Here is a 24,432-nt window from a genome sequence, read left to right as displayed (position 1 = left end):
TTCAACACACCCCGCTTAAAAGTCTAGCACACCTGAGGTTAACGTCGACATTTCTTCACCAAAGTTGTTTAAAACAGCTAACCATATATTTGCCGAATTGCCGACGTCCTTAGCACACCCCCTGTGAATCCTAAAGTGCAAACATTACTGTTGTTTAAGACGCATGTTCCGTTTGACGTCGCCTAATGCATATGACAGGTATGCAATTCTGTTTGGTCACGAGCCACTTCGCGACTGTCAGCGTTTGTCACAGATGTGAAAACAAAAAAATACGGACCGTGGATGTGAAGTCGACCCGCAATTGTTTACAAATACAACACTGAGCTCGCTGCACGCCACAGGTAACTTTCGCTTTCTCGTTCAGAGTGTTTGATACTGATGTGTGAATGATGTCCGAGTCACTGGTAAAAAGACGCAATTTACAGAAATTACTGTGTGAAAGAGGCTACTGACGAATTCTGACGACAGGAAGTCATGATTTTCAGCTATACAAGACACTTTTTTACAGGTAATATATTGTTATGCACTGCAACATCTTGTAATCCATGACAATGAGGACTAAATTAATAAATTAAAAAAAGGAGAAAAAAATATGTATGTATTTCACAACTTTAGTGACAGCATAGGTGGGTTGATGATCCATTCAGCTCTCAAATATGGAAAACCAGCTACCGAATAGACAGCATCATTACAAACTCTGAAAGAAATGAGAGACAAGACTATCAGTTAAATATCCATTTATATAAGATACAGTCTAATACAGTGCTTCTCAACCGGAGGGGCGGGACCAGCATCAGCGGATTTGAAAGGGGGCCTCAGTGATGACTTAAAATAAGCTAAAACAAGCAAAAATCAAGATGTTTTTTATTTTTTGGTGGCCATTTTAGTAGCAAATATACATTTGCCTAGTCATTCCAAGCTCTAGTTCATTTTATTTAGAAATAATTAAAGGACAAGTTCTGTATTTTACACTTAAAGCCCCGTTTTCAGATTGTTTATGATGAAATAGAATGGTTTTGACTGAAATTTCGACATTTGCGGCTGCCCCGAGAATTTTTGGGTGTTTGTGTTTCAGCTCCTACCTTTAAAATGGGTTTAATGGTGCACCGGAACAATCCTTTCTAAAATGCATTAAACTTTCGTTTACAAAGACGTGAAACTTATCGAGTGGTCAGGGCTGTTCAATGATATGCTCACACAAAAATTGCGTTAAAAGATGCTTTCCAACAGGTGTTTTAGCATTTGTTGTAAACTTGTGGACCTATTTTTCCAAACGCCCCACACCCGTACATTCTTCCGTTTAGAGCTTGAATAATAGACACTCCAGCCCAGTTGGTCGCGCTAATCCGCCATTGCCAATTGCAAGAATAGAAACAAAGTTCCCGGCGCGGAGTAATACCGTACCTCACAGCACAACTAATACAAGTCAATGGAGTTGGCAAAAACTACGATAAAACCTGTTGGAATGCGTATTTTGCAGCGATGTTTGTGTGAGCATACCAGTTAACACCCCTGACCACTCGGTGAGTTTCACGTCTTTGTAAACGAAAGTTTAATGCATTTTAGGAAGGATTGTTCCATTGCACCATTAAACCCATTGTAAAGGTAGGAGCTGAAACACAAACACCCAAAAATTCTCTGGGCAGCCGCATATGTCGAAATTTCAGACAAAACCGTTCTATTTCATCATAAACAATCTGAAAACAGGGCTTTAAGTGTAAAATACCGAACTTGTCCTTTAAGTGAGTGGGGGGCCTTCCGATTTAGTGGCGGCTGGTGACTTCTTTTTTCGAGGGCACACGATGCGAAGTTCATCACATCATGTATGTAGCCGTCATGTGTGTGGTTCGTAATTTCAAAATATGTAGTTTGCGCGTCGAGTGATCCTATGTGCATTACGTGTCTTGTCAAGATGGGTGCCTGCTGCAGATGCGTCTAAGGGGTTTGTGATAAAAGAGACGCTCGCGTTTGCCCGATACTCGCATAATCTCATGCGTAATCCGAGTTTACTGTTAAGGGAATGTCTTACGTGTATTTTGTGAACGTGAGCGTCTCTTTTATCATAAACGGTTTTGACGTGTGTGCAGCAGACACTTATTTTGACAAAACATGCGATGCACATGGTTCACATGACCCAACAAACACATATTTTGAAAAAACGAGCAACACACATGACACTTCGAACACTTATTTTGAATTTCCGCCCCTCGGAAGAGCAGCCACGAGCCGCCACTGTTCAGATTTTGTTGTGGGCAAAACAAATTGAAAAAAATGGAGAACCACTGGTCTAATAGATATCATTATAAATGTACTCGGATATCCAAAGTTGTTGTAACTGCAGTAAAACTCAGGCTTTTTACCACATGACCAATCTAACCCTCTCTGAATTATGACATATATATACAGTGTTAAAGCAGAGTAGGTGGGGCAATGTGCACTGAAGCGGTCGTTAACAAACCATCAACCTCTTTAGGGTGATACAGAAATAAACCGTGAACCAGAATTTAACCTTGCGCTAAAATTCTTGAGTTAAAAGCTAAGGATGTCCTGGACATCTTAAGGTTAAAATGACACAGAGTCCTAATTTAAAAAGGTGAGGCGCAGTAATAAAAATATCATTAATAGGACATGAATATAAAGCAGAAGTTCGGTTTATATTTAGTCAGTCCACCTTCACAACTAGATTGACTTCTCACAGCACTGATCTTGGGACATTCGAATGGGGACATACGCCAGATTTAAACCTCCTTCCCTCTTTCATTTCAACCCCTTTTGGCCATACAAATAAATAACCCATAAATCTTCACAACTAACTGGTCCCATGAGCCACATTACTGTACTTGGTCTGCAGAGAACTGCTGGCATTTTAACTGATGACCACTAGATGGAGGTCTGGAGTCTTGTGATGGGTTTTAGTGCCCATAATGTGCACCTGTTCAAATTGTTATTGTAGACTGGAGCTGTGTGTGAACTTAAAATCAAACTATGATGTCTATTGTCTAGCCAAATCTTGTTAAGAGCGCTCACCTCTCATGCAACTCCCTCCATGCATGTATTTTGGTACAAAAAGTGTCCCAATTAATCTGAATTCACCCCAAATATTCAGACGCATGCTGTCTGACTTACCATCAAAGTCCACGTTTCCATCTCCATTGAGGTCGATGTCTGTCAGAATTTCTTCCAGTTCTCCTTTCTTTAGTTTTTCCCCGAGCAACGTCTTTGTCGATTCCTTCAGCTCCTCGAAAGTGATCCGTCCATCACCGTCAGAATCGAACTGAGAATAAAATTAAGATAATAAAAAGTTATGAAATGTAATATTTGTGTTTGCTTTCTATTTAATCTAAAGTATAAAGTAAGTGCACAATCACCTGTTTGAAAGCACAGCGCAGCTCTCTCAGCCCGACCATATGTGCAGTCTCAGCTAACATCCTGGGACCCATTAACTCACAGAAATCATCAAAGTCCACATGTCCTCCCCCTGCACACACACACAAGTTTGTTTTTTTACAATGTTTTTTTTTTTGTTCTTGTAGCATTGCCGCCCCAATGGGTTCGATTCCCAGGGAACACACATAGGCCTACAATACACCGAATGCAGAAATGTAAATGCAATAGTGACGACTTTGACTTTTAATGCTCTTATACTAAGCAAATTATATTTTCTATATTGAAAATATTTATTATCTAATGATGTTTTTGTATTCTAATGATATTTTAAAAAATGAGTTTTTATTATCCTCTAATATTGTTAGATTTATAAGACAGTAATTTGGTATGTTTACCATCTCATCAGTGATGCCACAGTTACTTTGAAAAAGTAATCTGATTACTGATTACTGATTACTCCTTTAAAAATTAACTAAGTTACTTCACAGATTACTTGATTTTAACAGTAACTAAGTTAGATTACAAGTTACTTTGTTAGTTACATTCCAGTAGCTGCCAACACCCCCACTGCCTCAACATTAAAAATGACAACCGGTTTTGCCAACACTCACTTTATTGGAAATGCATTTGTAACAGTAACGTCAACAATGTATCTCCTGACATTTTAAGTTGAACTGTTGTGTTTTAAAAAACTAAAATATATATATATATATATATATATATATATATATATATATATATATATATATATGAGTCTTTCTTGACTTCACTAAACATAAATAGGGGTGAGCAGGGGCCATTTTCAGAAAAACTTAATTTTAAAAGTTAATGTTTTAGACAGAGATATATTTTTTGCTGTGGTCAATAACTCACAAGTGTGGTCTATCAAAACCAGCTGGAATTTTGAACAAATGTAAAACGACTTCTGTATAATTTCACTTTAAACAAGAGTAGTGAATTGTTACTTTTGACCTTGACAGCAGGGACGAAAGTAACACACAGGTGGGTCAAAAGTAACACAACAAAACATGATGGATTTTTGTGTTACACTTGTTTTTATTAAATATATATTACTATGACCTCTTTAATATGTAACTGCAAACTTATTTTGTCATTTATCTTTGTAAAAAATAATTAAATTACATTTTTATTTTAAATTTCAGTTTTATCAAATGTTTCAAAAGCAACCAACAGTACAAACTTAAATTGCTGAGACTAAAAAAAAATTCAATAGTTTGAACACTATGAAAATAAAATTAAATCAAATTAGAATAATATCAATTTTTTTACCATATTATACACAGTATTAGCAGCGGGACAAAACTAACAAGTGTTACTTTTGACCCGACAGGATCTACTTACTCTATAAACTCGACTTACTTTTATTTTGAAAAACTGAGAAGTCTTCAGGATGTTATATACTTTGTAGATTTATCAGTATTGTAGCACATGAAACGAGAAAACAACGCGTTGTAAGAAAAAAAGACTGCTTTTGGAATATACTTATCATGGTTGAAAACACAGTTCTGGATCTACACGTGGAAATCGGTGAGTAAATAACGCGATATTTGTCAACTCTTTCAGAGGTTATGTGCTAATATGCTGTCATAGTGAGATTTAGATGTTATCAGGGCTCGGAGAAAATCGCTTTGTTACTTTCGTTCTTCAACTCTCCCACACTTACTGGTTTTGCACTGAAGTCCAGCTTTTGTTGTTTGGGTGGATGAACTCTTCTCTCTCTATTGTACGTTGTTTACGTTTGTGTCGCTTACACGTGACCTGAATTGTCCTCGTGCTGAAAACGTGACTTGTCGCACACCTGACTTCACTTCCCGAGACGCAAGAAGAAATATACAAGAAAATATATATTTTACTAAGGAAAATTTCAAAAATAGTAACGCACAGTGACTTGGATAAGTAACTTTAATCTGATTACTGGTTTGGAAATATTAACGCGTTAGATTACTCGTTACTAAAAAAAGTGGTAAAATTAGAGTAACGCGTTACTAAGTAACGCGTTACCGGCATCACTGCTACTCATGTAACAGTCTTTAAATAGGGAAAACATGGAAGTGTTTGGTGGCTTTTCAGAGCTGGGCAAAAAAAAAATTTAAGTGCACGCATTGGAAAAAGATATGTATTAATTTGTCTAAGTTGAGGTAAGAAGATATTAAAATATTGAAAACTGTGGTGTTTTCCTTTAATAGCTTTATTTTTTCTTGAGGTTTAATTACATTGAATATATAAAATTTATATACGAGGGGTAACCTTCTGGTCTCTCTGATGAAGCCAATACGGAAGTGATTTAAACTGCAATTCATCGACTGGCCACTAGAGGCAGGCTCCAAAAGGGAGTCAATTCCCATAGACCTACATGTTAAAACGGCCAACTTTACAGTAGAAAATAATATGTTCACAGCCTAGAACAAAAAGTGTTTTTAGTCTGTATAGCTAATTTTGCTCTTCATGACAACAGTGAGGGGGGTGAATTTTTTTGTAACTCATCCGTTTAAATTATATTAAGCCTTAAAGTTCTGCATAATTAAGGGCGTGGCCACTTGAGTGACGGTTGAACAGCCACTGCCGTCACTAGAGTCGAGCTAGGCGGGCGTGGGTTTCAGCAACCAGTCACCGACGTCCTGCATTTTTTCCCATTTTTGGATATGCGCGAGTGATGCGCGGCCAAGATGGCGACGGCAGGCAACGCCTACTTTAAGCTTCAAAAACGATCTTCAGAAACCTATGGGTGATGTCACGGATACTACGTCCATCTTTTTTTACAGTCTATGAATATATATAATGTATTTTATAAAATGTCATAAAACTAGGTCCCCCTGGCACCATCTGGCACCCCCCAACCCTCAAAGAAAACTAAATTTTTACATTTACAACTAAACATTATTTAGTTTGATTATAAGCTGTTTTCTTCATTGAGAGCAAAAATGTCCCCACAAGGTCAAAAATGACTGATATTACTTATTTTATCATCTTTGTGCCATGGGGACATTTGGTCCCCACACTTTAGGGATTAGCAGGCACACACACGCACACACTCCATTTCATTTTGATTTGCTGAATGATCTCAATCAGTTCCATTTCTGTTGGCATGTATCCCATAGTTCTCATGCAGTCCGCAACATCTTTATAGTGTAGGTATCCATCCTGATCATAATCAAACTCTTTAAATGCTATAAGCAGCTCTGAAAGGAAGCGAAAAAAGACTTAATCACACATTCAGTTATAGAGTGAGACTGAAAATATTGCTTCAGTGTAAAAAAGCTGAAGCAATTTAACGGTATAAGGATTGCAGAACTGAACTAGTTATATAATCCACATGAGTGCAGTTTAAAGACCATTAAAACAGACTGACTGACTACTGAACATCATTTTACAAATGTATCCTCATTTATTTTTTTATTATTTTAGCTTCTAAATTCATGAAAGACCAATTTCCATCTTATTTTTTGTTATTGTGCTGTTATTTATTTACCGTCAGCTTAACATGTGTTTGTATTTTCCTGGATTTAAATATGGACTGTGTGCATCATTTACTCACCTTTATTATGCCTTTATTGTGCTATTAACTACTATGGCCATTACACTTGAGAACTAAATCAGTTTTGTAAGCCATATTAAATGATACAAACAATCGTGATTTGTTATGAAATAGACAATGTTACTTTCCTTATGAATGCTTGTGGGTTTTCTACTTCAGTGTTTATTTATTGTCTGGTTAAGTCATGAAAATTCTTCTTTTGTGTCATATGGTTTAAAACATCAGGTTGGGTAAAATGCTTCATATTGCGTGAGTGTACAGTAACATACCATCTAATTCCTCTGGCAGTAAATCTCTGTCCTGGGGAAAGAGAGGGACAGAGAGATAAGTGAGAAAGAAAGCAAAATGACAATAAAAAACAGCTAAATATGGAAATTATTGAAGCATGAGAGCTCACAGTCCTTAGGGGCATCGTCCATTTTTAATCACTATTAACTAAGGTTTATGATAGCATGCTTATCAGAGCCGCTCAGTAGCACAATGACGCATTGGGCGTTTGGAGGGGGGGTTGTATAATTGGATTACACCATAACATGCCCTACCATGCCTCACGTCAACACTACAAACACAAACAACTGCAGAAAGATGCGGGGAGGGGGGAATGAAATAATTTTTCCAACATGAACTGTGAAGATGGTTAAGGGGCAAAATGCATTAGCGGGGAAGATCAAAACTATTTTTAAAAATCTGCAGTCTGGCTGTATTTCATGATTATACAAACATGCAGGTTCATAAATTCACACACATATGCGTGCTTTAACATAATTAAATACACAAACAAATATATCCTCTGGCACATTCAAAAATGAATGCATATGCGCATGCACGCGCACACACACACATACACACAGTATTACCTGTTATTACATTACATGTCAGTCTTTCTGTTTTCCATATTTCCTATTATTAAGGTACATGCCATTTATTCTATATTTCTTGTCAGTTTTATTTTTGTGGCATTTTGGGCTTGTTGTGAAAACAATCAACCTTTACTGCTTTTTTAAAAAAGTTGTTCGCCAGCATTTTTTGTGATTTTCTAAAAGTTTCACAAAATGCCTTCCAGGAAAATTTTCTTCTATAAAAATATATACACATACAAATATATCACATAAAAGAAAAGACCTTCTGCTTTCAAACAAAGAAACAAAACGGGAAAAACTGAAAAGAAAATGCAAAAGTTGAATTGCGTTATCACTTTTTATTCCACGTTTATACGAGAGTTTTGAGGGGGAAATCTGCGTGCATGTGGTGACGCAAAAGTGTGTAATATTCGATGTAGTATTCACTCCATGCGGCTAGGTGGCAATGTGAAGCACTGACACACAACAACACCAAGTCCGCGCACCTTCGTACAACCTTCTTCCTTGTCCTTCCAGGTCTCGTCCAAAGCCATCTGGTTTGCCTCCGACGAGGTGGTGCATCAACAATTTGATAGAGGTAAATAATGCACCTTCTCTAGCTGTGAATATTTCGTACAACTGCTGGAAAGACTCTTGTATATTTATCAGAGCTATTATGGCAACTTGAAGGTCCGACAAATGGAAATAATTCTAAATGTTTGTTGTTATTTTCCTGAACTGGCGCATGTCTGTGATGTAAACGCTTACGCGACGAGAGCCACCGTGAGCAAACTTTTGCTATTTTACCCTTTAGAAGGGGACGCGACGGTAGATCCTTTTTAAGTTTTCCACACTGGAAGGTGGTTTCACTTTTTTTGCGTTTTTAAGGCCCAAAAACGCAGTGATCATGTAAACGAAAGGCACATCCGAAAAGTTTTCAACCTCGAGCGTTCTCGTGTAAACAGGCACTCAGATTCAGAACGATTATCAAAACATACACGGTGTTTAAAATGAATTAAAGTAGTTTTTGCTACAGTTTTTTTATAAATTGGGTAATCTGGTGGATCCATCTAGTGGATAATAGTGGAATTACAGATTACCGTAAAAACTCAGAAAGCGTCATTGACAGGGAAATGTTTTTTTCTTAATTGACGTGATAACTTGTCAATGGCGGGAAAAGAGTTCAAAATCATTCTGCATCGTCTTGCCAAACCATAAAATGTAGTTAGTTTTGAATTGTGCAATATGTATTTAAAGTCTGATGTGTTTTTAGTTTGTCACACCACAGAAAAATGTGTTATTAACTATCCAGCCAAATTAGAATTATTAGAAAATGCCAAGTAAATAAAATAAGTTATCAAAATCTTGAAAAAAAGAGGCAACATTTTCTGCTGGAGGCGTGTCTGCTGTCTGGGCTGAAACCACGCCCACTTACGACAAAGCTGTCATTTCGCTCAACTCCTAATTGTGTCAGGGGCGGGGCCATGCCCTGTGGTTATAGTGCAGCATCCCGCGCCCAAAATATCCTGATTACAGAAATGTAAAAAAACTGTTTAGCTGTGTAACTCCACAATTTACATAGTTTATAGTCTTTGTTGTAACAATACATTTATAATGTGTTTATTAATAATTATCTGACATAATTTTATACAGACTTCAAGTTTTGACTGCTAAAAGTACCTTCACTTTTCAGGTATACATTAGATATATAGCCTGTAAATTGCTTCAGGCTGTTTAAACTCAGATACATGCTAATAGTGTCCCCTATTTACCTGCTTTTTTCCCTTCATTCTTTCATCCTGCAAAGCAGAAGCTGTCAAATGTAGCTTTAGGCTATCTATATATCGGTGTATATATATTATTATGTGTTGAAGTACCTTTAATCATGTTTATTTCTAACCATTAGCTCTCTCACTGTCATTCTCTCTCTCTCTCTCTTTCTCTCTCTTTCTCTATTTCTTTCTTAGGCTCTCCCTGTTCTCAGTTTCTAGAAACATCATTAAGTGTTTCATAGCATAACAGTGTGATTCAATAAATCGAGAGATTCATAGCATCAATTTGAACAGCAGATGCTGGTAGTTTGGATCTGGGTCATAGTGTACCAAAATAATTTGACTGGACATTTTTTATGGATAACAGTTTGAGAAGGTACCTGTAGCTGCTGTGAAACGTGGCAATAATACTATTTTCTGGAACAGCCTGCCTCTGCCTTTAACCCCCCCCCCCTGAAAATTCGAGATTAGATCTTTGACATAATCGACTATGTCTTGCTCACCTGTCCAAATAAAGCATTGAGGTATTGTGTGTATGCAGCGGTGATTGCTGAATTCTGGTTGAGGGATCTACCGCCGCGTTGTCCTTTTTTATCAGAGCCTTTGAGGTCTGCTGATGTTTTTGAGTCTTTGGAGGAGTTTCGAAAAGCAGAGCGTAGAGAAGATCCATCTGATGAAGACTGATGACCGGAGGAGGTGCTAAAAGCAAGAGAAGTTGTAAGGGACCACATTTAACTACTAATGCAGATGTAAGTATTGATTAAACCCTATCCAATACCTTTCCTTAGAAGACGTTTTACTCCTCTGAGACATGCTAGTTGATAAAGAGGAGAAAGAGACAGTAGTGACATCATGAAACATTACGACCCAACATGCAAAATCATCTCATTCAATTTGATCAATTATTTGCATTTTTATTGTAGAGTTCAACCTTTAACCCTGTTATTGTAAGAATTATTTAATTTTTGTTATTATAAAAACAGATTTTTTAAATCTCTTTGTGTCCTCAGTACTACAGCATCTTTCCTACCAAGTTGGTGTTGGGTAGATGCCAGTTTCCAGTTGAGAGAGTGCCCGGTGGGTGGGTTCTTGGCGTAACAGTAGTCAGAAAGGTCATAGGCTGAAATTGCAATGACCGTTCAAATGGCTACAGTGTGTGATGCAATTGTTTTTCCTTTGTTGAAAGGCGTGCATTTGAATAAAAGGACACACAGCATAATCGCACGCTACAGTGGCAGAACCAAGAGGCGGCACCGTTCCTCCAAACACTGAATTAGATTACAATAGAGGGCGACAGGCGCACCAGGCAGCTTATAAATTACAATCAACAGTTTAATACGCCCAAGCAAGCCACCAAACGTTTGTCTCTCCTCGGCCTATATACATCAGACAAGTTATACAGAACCGAAATTGTCAATGGCTTCTTACAAGGAGAAAGCAGGAATTCCAAATAAGCCGATAGTTGACATAAAAACATGTTTACTTTACATCCTGAGCATTTTGATTCTGTATAAATCTGGATGAAGTCTTCTTTCAAGGCCCACCCATAGCTACGCGACTGCACTGATGTATTTTAATATTTGTCCGTACAAGTTGTTTTCAGTTTGGACAGCTCTCACATTTATTTTAGTTAAGGACTAATCTAATCCCTGTCTGGGAAACCGCCCCATTAGCTACATTAATCCACATGTAGTATATATTTACTATAGTAAACTGTTGGCAATTTCCTAAATACTGAACCTGACCATGCATATAGGCTTAAATATTATTGTATTTAATAGTTTATCAATTTATTATAATTAATACTATAAAATACTATAGTACCGTGTACATTAACAATGTGCATTAATTACTTACACACACTCCAGTATACTACAGTTTATACGCACAACCGGCACAACGTCATATAGAATGTCTCTGAACAGGTTCACGCCCACTTTTGGGGGAGAACGGACTAGACCTTCCGTTGACTTCCATTCGGGATAGCGGAGCAGGGCAGCCTTCGTACACCCCCGGCAGGCGTAAATAACATATGAAATCACACAGATTAAACATGTTGAGTAATTACCTGTCCACCCTGCCTGCCGTAGAGCGCAAAAGATACATTAACATATTTAATTTGGTCGATATAAAAACATGTCCCTTTCATTCTCAAAGCGTCAAATTTGTGTAACAACGCTCCCTATTGGCCAGAGGTCTCTTACCCGGACATTTACTCATATCTCATCGAGTCAACAGGGAAGCAAGTGAATGATTTTACTTTCGTATTTGAAAGTTACTTCATATTTATATATTATGTCTTTATATTTAGAGTAATGAGTGCACTTTTCCATCGAGCCATTCAACTAACTGGCTTAGCGATATTTACAGCAATCACTGGATGGCGTTGTTACACAAATTTGACGCTGTGAGAACGAAAGGGACATGTTTTTATATTGACCAAATTAAATGTGTTAATGTATTTTTCGCGCTCTATGGCAGGCAGTGATGGGGGTAACACATTACAAGTAACTTGCATTATGTAATAATATTACTTTTCTGAAGTAACGAGTAAAGTAACGCATTACTTACTTTTTAAATGTACACATTAATATTTGAGTTACTTTTTCAAAAAAGTAGCTCAAGTTACTTTTTTAGTTCAATTAATTTGATTAAAAAATATGTACTGAATTAAACTAAACGTATGCACTCTCTGCGCCTGTGTGGAAACAGTTTGAGTCAGAAACTGAGATGGCAGGCCAGAGCTTAACATTTTTGCGATGGAAATGTGCAATTTCTGAATGCAAAACTTTTCAATCATAAAAAAACACCTGCAAAGAGATCAAGCTTAGCCAAATAAGAAAAAGTAACACAAAAGTGACTTAAAAAGTAATGTAAGTATTACTTTCCATGAAAAGAAACTAAGTAACGCAATTAGTTACTTTTTTGGGGAGTAACTTAATATTGTAATGCATTACTTTTAAAAGTAACTTTCCCCAACACTGATGGCAGGCAGGGTGGACAGATAAATACTCGACATGTTTAATCGGAGTGATTTCATAAGTTATTTACGCCTGCCGGCTGTGTAAAAACGCTCCTTTGTTCCGCTATTTTGAATGGAAGTCAATGGAAGGTCTGGGTTTTATTCCCCCAAAAAGGGGCGGTGACGAAATTTAAAGTCAAGTTCCCGGATGTGCCGGTAGTCCGCATTACAATTTACCATAGTAAATTCTAAAGCTTACCACATGTGAGAAAATTAAAACCATTCAAAACTTTAACGTTTATACAAAATAGCACAAGATATATATTTATTTATTTTAAAGATTTTTTAAAATAAAATACATACAAATGAAAGTGTGTGCGTGTTAAGTACAATAAAAAAGCGTGCGAGCGAGCGTTTCCAGTGCTCTTCTTTGAAAGCAGAGCGTCACGCTCTCGCGGTGGATTGTGGGATTGACGTTGACGCGTCGCGAAGCTGCATTGATCTGGCGTTGTGAACGAAATTTGTCGGACTTCTTAAACATACGGTAAGGCTCTCACTTCTATATGCGTGGTAAAAACGAAACGTAAAGGGCATGTTTTATGTGTAAAAGACGAACGTATGATGCGCACGTACAATTTACCACAAGATTTACTTATTTATTGACGCTGATCACTTGATTCGACAATAGTACTGTTACATAGAGGGTGCAATTTTGACTTAAATGCGACAAAAGTGAGATCTTTAAAGCGTAACTAAACCCTAAACCAACTTTTTTTTGTTAATAATCTGTAAGAATGGGGCTTTGTTAGTGCTGTTCATTGATTTTATTAAGTTTTTTGACATTTGGATATAAAGTGTTTCAATGGTGTTAAAACGTCTGAGTGCTGCCCTCTTCAGGTTGAACGGTGGCTACTGCAGTTTCAAGCTAACCACGCCCTTGTTACGATCTCACCACACACTTGGTACGAGCTTAGTTCGTCCCCTCTATCTCCGTTGGGATCTGCCCACTTTTCTTGCATTTTTTCAAATAAAATGTTCATTCAACAAAGAACATTAAGTAACTTGAACAAAGATTTCTTTGTTGAAGTGCGTCAATTGATTATTTTGTGTTCACTGAATGAAAAGAGCATAATCATTCAGCTAACAAATATTATTTTGTTGACTGGACTTAGATGTATAAGTTTTTGTCCAATTCATTCACCCACCTTGCCAAACTGAGTAATCTGAAAAAAAAAACAATGGTCGGAATGGTTCCCAGCATGCATTGTGAACTGTTCACGTCTTTCGTTAATATTTACTAAAAAATATTATTGTTTTGATGTTTGCTGGATTTATTTATGTTGTTAATGTTAGTTATATGTTGTATTTAGAGTAATTCTTAAAGAATGATGTTTGTTCATTGTTACCATGATTGAGAAGTGTGTATTCAGTGTAGAGGGCAGCACAATGAGTTAGCGAGTTAGTTGCCTCACAGCAAAAAGGTCTCTGGTTTAAGTCAGACAAAGACTTTGTTTATGAGACCTTTCTGTGTACACTCCCATAGTCCAAAACATGTAGATTAGTTAAATTTGGATATACTAAATTACTCTTTACTCAACTTAGCCACTAGTTGAGTAAACAGAAATTAGCTTATTACCTAATTAGTTTAAGTTGGTTCAACTTTTTGGTGTAAGTTGACATTACTCAGTAAATTGAGTTAGGTGAACTACATCATCCAAGAGTTGAGTAAACTCAAAAAGCTGTGCAGCAAGTTGCCTTGAAAATTTAAGTTAAGTCAACTTTTTATTTTTTACAGTGAGTCAGGCTCTGACCAGGGGTTTAGTTACGCTTTAAATTTATTTATTTATGATTTCCTCTGGACTGATTCAAATCATATTTTAGAAAAATTAATTTTTTACAGCATAGAAAATATTGTATTTAATACGTGAAAAAACGTAGTATGCTTTACTATAGTAAACTGTAGTGTTATTCTTAGAAATTATAGTTTCCATAGTAAATATTTATATTTTGATATTAATAAAGGTAAAAGACGTGACATTGCTATAGAAATAAGAAAAATGACTTGAATGAAAAGTGACTTTTAAATGTCAGCTATTTTTTCTTGATAGTTATTTTCTCAAAAACAAACAATGAAATTGACTTTAGATACTTATCCACATGATAAAAGCGGTCTTGTCCCAAAGGAGGAATGGCCCCCCCAAAAAAATCAATAACTAATTTTCGACTTACCTCTGCCTTTTGTCTTTTATACGGCAGAGAAGTAATTAATATAATATATTACAGTATAATTCAATTTACCACAGTTTACTATAGTAAATACTGAAAAGTTTTTCTTCTGATTTTCAGTCTTTGATTTGGGGACGTGTCAGTGAGAAAACAGAAGCAATAACTGACGTCTGTAGTTGATGGTAAATTTGTCTAAATTATGAATATTTATTTGTCCTCAGAAGCTGATTTTTGTGTTTTGTGTTGTTTAATATTTAATAATATAAGAAGATTTTGTCTTCATTCGATTACCAAATTTGCTTAAATGCACCTGATGTCACACAAGTTTAAAGAAAGCATTGAAATAATATGTTCAAGTGTTTTCTGATATCTATTTAGAAGGGTTGTGGCTTTATTAAGTGCAAAAATTACCCAGAGACGGTTTAACATGTCCATTTACAACCCTATGATTTCCCTTTAGAATGAAATGGTCCATTATTACCTTATTTGAAAGGGTCATGAATAATAATGTTGAGCTCTGCTCTAATTGGCTGTTTCTTAAAGCAGCTCTTTTGAGTAGCATTGTGTGTGTGTAAACAGACCTTATGAGCATGTATCAGACGAAGATACAGAATTTGAGGAATAATCAATTGTTTCAAGACATTTCTGAGTGGTAAGCTTGTGTTTTTTTTCAGTATGGAAAATTCAGCCTAAACGCTAGCATATAGCATTAACTAGCATAAAACGATAACTCCGTTTGAGGCTCACGATATGTCATTACCATGTACAGAACTCTTATTATTCATCTATGCCTAAGTAAATACAGTTTTACATTCTTTGACACCTTTAAGGATCATTAAATATAATGAAAATAACAGCTTGCTAGAAGTGAGTTTTTGTGTGCTTAACAAACCGACTATTAGATTGGATAAAAAGATGCAGTGCACGTGGTTCACCTGCTCTGGGTAATTTGGTAAATCCATTTTCAGAGGTCTAGTGACACTCATCGCAAACCTGCATCACTAATCTACCAGAGTTATTATTAATTAAACTAAGTGACCAATTGCTGTCAATCAGCATGTTGACACAAGCAATTTCAGCTGCTAATTCCTCTAATTGGAATAATTTAGCAGACGTGTGTGTGGATAATTACAGAATAAACTAATAGAATATAATTTAAGAGGCAAAGCTGTTCCAGGGCAGTGTGAAGTACGCTGCTCTATTTTCCCTCATTGTGATGACAAAACTAACGCTTTTGATGTGTGTTGTGATAAGCTGAAAAGTCATTCTAAAATTAAACATGAGATACATTTTGATTGGCTAGTTGACAAAGATAGGACAGCGATTCAGTCAACCATCCCAGCACCTTGATTTTTAGCATCACAAAGTACGCTTTTATGACAAAAGCCTTGCAGAGATGGCCTTCCAAATATGACTGCATCTGATAGATGCCGATTGGATCAAATATGGACCGTCAAAGATAAAAATCTCTCGCAATGAGATGTTTATCCTAGCCAAGGGCATCAGACGCATGCAGGCTTTCAAATGGCTTTAGTCTGATGGGTGAATGCTGATTGGAAATCATTAAAGTGCAAAGTTAAAGTCATTAAAGTTTAACTTTAACGTTTCTAATAGTATCTAATTGGTGACAACAGTGCTAGCAAAGTAACTTAGAATGTAAGGACATTTACACAAATAATTATTTTAGGGGCAGTTTCCAGGACAGGTTTTAGATTAATCCAGGACTAGGCCTTAGTTATATTGTGACATTTAAGTAGTTTTTACATCTTACAAAAAACATTACTGATGTGCATCTTAAGACAAAACAATGGCACTGATATGTTAAGATATGTCAGTGCAAGCTGTTTTCAGTTAAGATAGTTTAAACATGCAATTTAGTCTGGGACTAATCTTAAAGGTGCAGTGTGTAATTTTTAAAAGGATCTCTTGACAAAAATGCAAAATAATATACAAAACTATGCTATCAGGGGTGTATAAAGACTTTTCATAATAAACCGTTATGCGTTTATTACTTTAGAACGAGACCTTTTTATCTACATACACCGAGGGTCCCCTTACATGGAAGTCGCCATTTTGTGCCGCCATTTTTCTACAGAAGACCTTAACGGACAATTTTTTTACTAAGTTGTCTCCAAAGATGACATGTTTGTTCGGTGCCGGCTACCGTAGCTTCTCTATGCGTTTCAAAAGCAAGGGATGAGCAGTGGACTAAGCCGTTGGTTGCAATTCGCAACCTCACCGCTAGATGCTGCTAAAATTTACACACTGCACCTTTAAAGGGATAGTTCACCCAAAAATGAAAGTCATAATTTTTAATTTTATCTAAATTTATCTAAAATTTTATCTGAAATTTTGACTTTCATAGTATTTTAATTACTAAAAATATCTCCTACTATGGAGATACTAATTTTCATTTTTGGGTGAACTATCCCTTTAAGCCCTGTCTGGGAAACTGACTCTTAAAGTTTAGTGAACTTTGTCTTCCAAACTGAAATTTCATTATCACCATATTTTTTACTTTAGCTCCTGGGTACATTTAATAAGACCAGCATGCATTACGGTGTACAGTAGGTCAGCTGTAAAATGAATGCAGATTTTAACCAGAAGGTTGAAATGTGCTCCAGGATCTAACATAAATGTCAGGTTGGAGTAGGTTCTCACATGTTTATGTATGCAGTTGTAATGTATTCCCAGGCAGCAGACAACTCTGGGCCAGATCTGCACCGGAACCAATGACTTCCGCGTGGATCCGGCCCTTGGAGGCGTCTGCTGTCTGGGTGTGTTGTATAGTGTTGGCAACGTTACTTTAAAAAAGTAATTAGTTATAGTTACTAGTTACTTTTCAAAAATAGTAACTGAGTTAGTAACTGAGTTACATCATTATAAAAGTAACTAATTACCAGGCAAAGTAACTATTGCGTTACTTAAAAAAGTTCAAATTTTTTAAATAACTTGGATGCCCCCAATATTACATTTGTTAAATGAATTAGACACTAAAGAGAAACCACTTATTTTGTCCCTTACGAAAATTAACCATGGTTTTGCTACAGTTAAAACCAAAAAACATGGTTACTGCAGTAAAACCATGGTTACCACAAAATAACCATGGTTTTGACAACAAACCATAATTCACTATGGTTACTGTACTAAAACCATGGTTTTACGGATAGCAATCAATACGCCAAAAAAACATGGTTACTGCACTTTTACCACAAAAAACCCTGGTTAATTTTCGCAAGAGGTGGCAGCATGTGAAGATGTGGGGTGCTTTATTAGATCAGAAGTACTGACGTGAAGAGGCTCTTTTTTTCTCTGCATAAGTTGCAAATTACATAAACATTCTTACGTTTCACCTCAACAATGGAAAAGTAGTGCTTATTATACTTTGTGTTTGCGACTGCTACCTTTGAGTTTGTTGTACTTGTCATCGCTCTGTCATTGCGGGTGTGGGACTCACGGACTGCAGCGCGAGGTCCGGGCCATAGATATGTATAAAGGCTAGATGGCTCGTCCGCGCTGCTAGCCAACTGAGTGCAACGTCCGCATTTCGGCGGCCATCTTAGGACAGGGCGCTCGCTCACTTGTAGCATTGAGTTTTAATGATGCAGGTACTTTTAAATGACCATAACTTGCTTAATTTTTTACCGATTTTCAGACGGTTTGGTTTGTTATAAACGTCAAAGATGTACCTATGACACTGCATACCTATACTAAAAATAAAAAATAAATTCATGAAACATGTTAAAGCATCCAGAATCATAGCCACGTTAATAACGTTTGTAGAAACCCAAACCGTTTGAAAATCGGTAGAAAATTGAGCAAGTTATGGTCATTTAAAAGTACCTGCACCATTAAACTCAATGCTACGAGTGAGCGAGCGCCCTGTCCTGGGATGGCCGCCAGGTGATGCCGTTAGGGACTCCGCCTTGAGCCATCTAGCCTTTATACATATCTATGGTCCGGGCTGCCTGTGAGTGTATAGCAGCATCAGCCGCTGCTCGTTGAGAAGAGAGAGCGATACATACTCTCGCGTGACGTCAGTCTCCAACCACGCCAGAAAAGATCGTTCGATTTGTCCTAGTCGCTTTTAGTAAATAAAGTCGCTAAAGGGGTTTAGAAAGTTGCTAAAACTAGTAACAAAGTCACCAAGTTGGCAACACTGCAGTGAACTTCTCGGACTGCGCAGGTGTTTGTGTATGATCTCTGCCTGCCTCTGGTTGGCTAGCGATGGAAATTAAGCCAATCATCACCGCTTATGTGGTTGTCCCACCCCCTCTAACACACACACACACCAATCAGCATCAGTTATGTGTCTCTCAGCCCCCAACACACACACACACTAGAGACAAACATTGCCTGTCTGCATGAGAGAACCTACTCTGGTGAAAATCGCTTTATGGCGCTTTTCCATCGCATAGTACCCCACGGTTTGGTTTAGTTTGGGTCGGGTCAGCCCACTTTTGGGAGCTTTTCCATTGGGATCACTTCGTAGTACCCGATACTTTTTTTCGTACCACCTCGGTTGGGGTTCCAAGCGACCCGAGCTGATACCAAACGTGACGCGTAAACACTGTAGTTCACTGATTGGTCTGAGAGAATCGTCATCGGCGCCGTCATCCTATTATGTAAAATATTAGCTTTAGCTTGCTGCTAGCTTGCGCTGTCTCGAGCAAACATGTTGTCATCTGTGCTCTGTTTTAAGTTTCCAAACACCCTTTTAGCGATTAAAAACATCCACAGGTTGTGAATCAGGAACACATAAAAGTTTTTTCCAGACTTGCAGTTTGTGGCGGCACATTCGCGACGTGCACGTCAGTATTATTTATGCTTTAATGCAACTTCATTGAGGCTCAGCCTGAGCGCCGTCGACAGACGCCACGGGTGTTTGAACAGAAACTGTTATGTGAGACAGAGTTAGTTATAAACGCGATGTGCAAAGTAAACTTCTATTTGTGGTGGCCAATTTTAATTTTGTGGCGGCACATTCGCGACGTGCACGTCAGTATTATTTATGCTTTCATGCAACTTCATTGAGGCTCAGCGGAGCCGTCGACTGACGCCACGGGTGTTTGAACAGAAACTGTCATGTGAGACAGGTAGTTATAAACGCGATGTGCAAAGTAAACATCTATTTGTGGTGGCCAATTTTAATTTTGTGGCGGACTGATAAATAAATAAATGTATGGGAATGTACAAGGACGCTCTCTCTTGTATGATGTTACAGCCGTATGCAGCACAAATATAACGACACGCCTATTATTCCTCCCACTGCGAAGTGATACTAAACTCAATGGAAAAGCTAACCACGCCAAAGTGAGGTGAGCTGACCCGACCCAAACCAAACTAAACCGTGGGGTACTATGCAATGGAAAAGCGCCATTAGTGAGATTAATTATAGTAACGCGCAGCATTTATTGTCAATAACGGTAACGGCGTTATAACGGGAGAAACAGTAATTTATTTGATTACTCGTTACTGATAAAAATAACGCCGTTAGTAACGCCGTTTATTTATAACGCCGTTAGTACCATCACTGTTAACTGCAAGGGTGGTTGGTATGTTATTTTTCTTTTTGTTGAGGCCATTTTTGGCCTTCTTTTGCCACAACTTTCTCTGTGTTTCAGAAAATAGAATGATTTTTGGTGACAAATCTTATATTGACACACATTTTAAGAAAATGCTTTGAAATTAATAATAAAAAAAAAACTCAACAATATACAGTGGGAAAATGTACTACCCTTGCAGATTGTTTGTGGCCAAAAATGTCACTAAAGGGGGGTCACAGCACAGCGGCGCACAAAAAAAATCAAACACGCACACTGCCGCCGACAGGTGCTGCTTGTCCGCGTCGCCCAGCTACGATTTTGCAAGTTGCTCAAATCCCTGTCATGCCACAGAGCGCTACTCACATAGTTTAACATTAAATAACATCAAATTTGTCCAAAATCATTAACGATTAACATTGGCTGCCAACGTATATTTTGCATTTCTAAGTAGATGCTATCTGACTGAGCTCACGCTTTTTAATGTGCACTTCCGGTGTACGATACATCAGAGTTGTCCTACGCGATGCGGCACGGCACGTCACAGTGCTTCTCGTCCGGTGTGCGACCCCCTTTAATTAAACGGCTGTAAAATGGATCACATTATTTTTTTCCCATTTTTTCATAAATCTGTTTATTAACCTCAGTACTGATCAAAAGTTTACAAAAATTGCATGATTTTAACTCTTTAATTGCCAAGTTCTTAAGTGATGTCACTGATTTGGGGAAAAAAACACAAAATGATTCTAAATATTTTTACCTTTTTCACAGTCTTGGGCATGCCAAAGATTAGTAAAACGTCGGCTTTGATGCATTTTTAGTTTTTGTGCAGCATCATATTTTTTTTCTCCCAAATTAGTTGTTCGTGGCTTTTTTTGCCCCATTGCCTTCCATTACAACAATTTTTTTATTGCAAAGCCATGACAACTTATTATTATTCATTCTTGATTGTTGGTGGTTTTTACTTTTGCTGAGAGGTCAAATGTGTTATTTTTACTGTTGATCACCATGTGGCACTATTAACCCTTTAGTAGGCTTGTGCAAAAAACAGAGCCCAATTTCTGGATCTCAATGTACTAGCCAAAAATTAAGCTCCACCAACAATTAGGAATGCATGATTATAAGATGTCTTGGTTTTGCTATCAAAAAATGTCGTTATAATGAAAGTCAATGAGTGAAAAGTCACAAACAAATAATTAGGGAGAAAAAATAAAATCTGATGCCGCACAAAAACTAACAATGCACCAAAGCCAATGTTTTGACATGCTCAAGACTGTGAAAAAGGTTTTAAAAATCCAGTCCACAATAATTGTTTATATCGAAAATCTGTAATTTTGTGTATTTTCCCCAAATCAGTGACATCAATTATTAACTTTGCAATTAAATAGTTAAAATCATGAAAGTTATGTAAACATTTGGTACATTTATTCAGGTTGATTAAAAGATTTATGCAAAATTTATTTTGGAAGCCATTTAATTTAGTGGCTTTTTTGACCACAAACAACCCACAAGGATTAAACATATTTTCTCACACTTATAGTTTCATTCCTATATGCACAATTTCTAATAGCATGTGCTATATAAATAAACATGACTTGCAGCTATACAATTTTTTTCATTTTTTAATCCGAAGCGTGACAACAAGCCCCATCCTTCATACAATGTTAATTTAATGATTTCAGTTTTTTAATATATAAAAAGTTGCAATAATACTATTTTTAATGACATCATCATCTAGCCTGCAGTGTCTTGCTTTTTTGCTCCGTTAGCTCATGCAAGGGTTGAGTGGGGTATAAATGACCATCAAGGTGTAAGAAGATCTGTGCATATGTGTGCAAGCGCTTCAAAGAGGTAAACAACAGATAGTTAAAGTCCCTTGTCTAGCCTTATCTAGTGATTTTCTTCTCATGAGATACACCTCCAGGCCTTTGGCACTAGATCAATCACAGATTGCAAGAACTTTCCCGCGTTACATCTGAAAACAAGCTACAGAAGAATACCCATGGAACGCTCAGATCCGCGCGATCGATCCCATTACCGATTTTGTGTCATGGCTCTGGGACAAGTCCGCCCCCTCCTTTGCCATTACGACCGTGCAGCGATGGGATTTTATCTTGCCTGCTTGGCAACCCCTGACAGTTCCCTGTCAGCTGCTGTGGTTGTTCATGCAAGGTTTACATCTAGCCGTCTGCATTCCTAGGTTCGTAATTTCTCTTTGGCTGTCATTCATGTCCTTCAACATCATCGTAATTAGTTCCCATGTCAGTTTCGGTAATTACGGCCTGACTGCATCGCTTTCTGTCTGTCTATATACTTTATACAGCTCATGAAAATGACTGTATGACTGATATGTTTTTGTTGCTGTTGACCTTTGATATAAATTAGGCCCTTTGGTAATCACAAAAAAGTACAAGTTGGAGTTTATGCATGATACCTCTAAAATTTTACTTATATATGGGTGATTCTCACGAAACCATTGAAACACCACGGCACTAATGATTTTAGCTTTAAAATGTGTAATGTAGTAACATTAAAAAGCATCAGAATTAACACAATACTGTGTTCTACCTTGCACAATGTGTGATTTCAACATAAGAATTTATAATTGTAAATTTGATCTCATTTTCTGCTGAAATTCTCATTACCGCAATGTGTCCGGCTGTGTTTGAACATGCGTTATGTTGTAATTTAATCAAATTAACACAAAATACTTAATTTACTGAATATTCATGTATAATAATAATGAAGAAAAATTAGGAAAATGATGTGTCCATGCCTGATGTTCTCATCCTCCGCAACACACTTTGAGAACAGTTTAAGCACACATACAGAATTTTAATAAAGTTTGATTTTGAGTGACCAAGCACATGGACCAGTTACTTCAAGATGGCTACCAGGTAAGATCATTTTTTTTACAGTTAATTTGAAATATTGTCTTGTCAGAATGCTTGCACGACATTTTAATTATCATTACCGCAACAGATGCTTATTAAATGTTAATTTAATTAATAGAAGCATAATACTTTGATTTTCAATGCATGTGCAGAATCTCCAAATTATGTTCTTTCAGGTTTGTCATGTCATTTTGAAAATATGTCAGTGTTAATGTTTTCTGACTGTTGCGGTAATGAGATTTTTTAGGACTAATTTTTTAAATGATGTTACAAAAAGTGTTAAATGACTCCAGACTTTGTTTTTCAATGTCTGGTGGGAAAAAAAGTAAAATTAAGCAATTTTTACATTTTCATGCTTGACATTTTTAAAACCAAGTTTTCGTGAGTATCAACCATATAATTGTTATCACAACCTTACCTTTAGTATAAGGAGAGCAGAATGTAGCGTCCAGAAACCTTAAGACAATCAATCCCTCGTCCTCCAAGACAATGAGTCTGTACAAAGTGACCCTTCAATCTCTTTTGATAATCCAGGAAGGTGATAATCTGTTTTTAATATGTTAGGATTAGCATGTGAGATGTGCACATTGGTTATGATTTCGGATTAGGCATGCATGTGTTTTCTGGAAAGGTGGCCGTGGTGTACACGTGCATTTCGGAAATATCGACCTGAACATGAAGCTCATTACTATATGTCTGTCTGTGAATGACAGATGGATCCAGCCAGGCTGAGCAAAATGTACAAAAGTCAGACAAGTTCATATGAAAGATTGATACTCAGGTGCTCATAAATTTCAAAAAGAGACAGCACTTTATTTGCATAGTTAATAAATGTGACTGCAGCTATTAATTGACACATAAATATGCTCAAATTATTGCTCATGAGGTCATATGAAAGCCTGTCATTAAGACAAAGATTTGGATATGGAGCCTGCAGAAAAGCTTATCTTGCTTCATAATATTTTTTTATATTTTAAGAAGATTAAATGGATATTTAACAACAGCTAAACATATAGGGGCAGTTTCCCGGACAGGGATTAGACTAGTCCTAGACTAAAATAAATGTAAGAGCTGTCTAAACTGCAAACATCTTGTACTGAAATATCTTAAAATACACCACTGCCATTTGTTTTGCCTCAAAATGCACACAAGTAATGTTTTTAGTAAGGTATGTTTGCTAAAACTAGTTATATTTCCTAATTAAACTAATGCCTAGTCCTGGTTTAAGATAATCCCTGTCCGGGAAACCACAC

The 24,432-nt window shown here is 37.0% G+C and overlaps 1 protein-coding gene across 1 annotated transcript; it reads right to left on the bottom strand.

Moving 5' to 3' along the window:
- Positions 1–2: 2 nt before the first annotated feature.
- On the bottom strand, positions 3–23,711 carry cabp4 (calcium binding protein 4). The gene is made up of 8 exons (XM_055169045.2): positions 23,598–23,711; positions 10,333–10,368; positions 10,058–10,253; positions 7,213–7,243; positions 6,444–6,587; positions 3,369–3,478; positions 3,127–3,274; positions 3–697 (listed from the first exon to the last, which is right to left on the bottom strand). Exons 2-8 carry the CDS (start codon positions 10,365–10,367, stop codon positions 669–671), a joined length of 693 nt encoding a protein of 230 aa, XP_055025020.1. The 5' UTR covers position 10,368; positions 23,598–23,711; the 3' UTR covers positions 3–668.
- Positions 23,712–24,432: the final 721 nt, after the last annotated feature.

This window comes from Misgurnus anguillicaudatus, chromosome 5 (assembly GCF_027580225.2).
Source record: "Misgurnus anguillicaudatus chromosome 5, ASM2758022v2, whole genome shotgun sequence".
In the NCBI taxonomy this organism is placed as follows: Eukaryota; Metazoa; Chordata; class Actinopteri; order Cypriniformes; family Cobitidae; genus Misgurnus; species Misgurnus anguillicaudatus.
This window is presented reverse-complemented; position numbering and strand designations above follow the sequence as displayed.

Excerpts from the sequence above, each read along its gene's own strand:
- cabp4 (XM_055169045.2), bottom strand. The coding sequence starts at position 10,367 with ATGTCTCAGAGGAGTAAAACGTCTTCTAAGGAAAG. Across the intron at positions 6,588-7,212 it reads ACTGCCAGAGGAATTAGATG|AGCTGCTTATAGCATTTAAA; the intron begins GTATGTTACTGT and ends GCTTCCTTTCAG. Across the intron at positions 698-3,126 it reads TGGAAACGTGGACTTTGATG|AGTTTGTAATGATGCTGTCT; the intron begins GTAAGTCAGACA and ends CATTTCTTTCAG.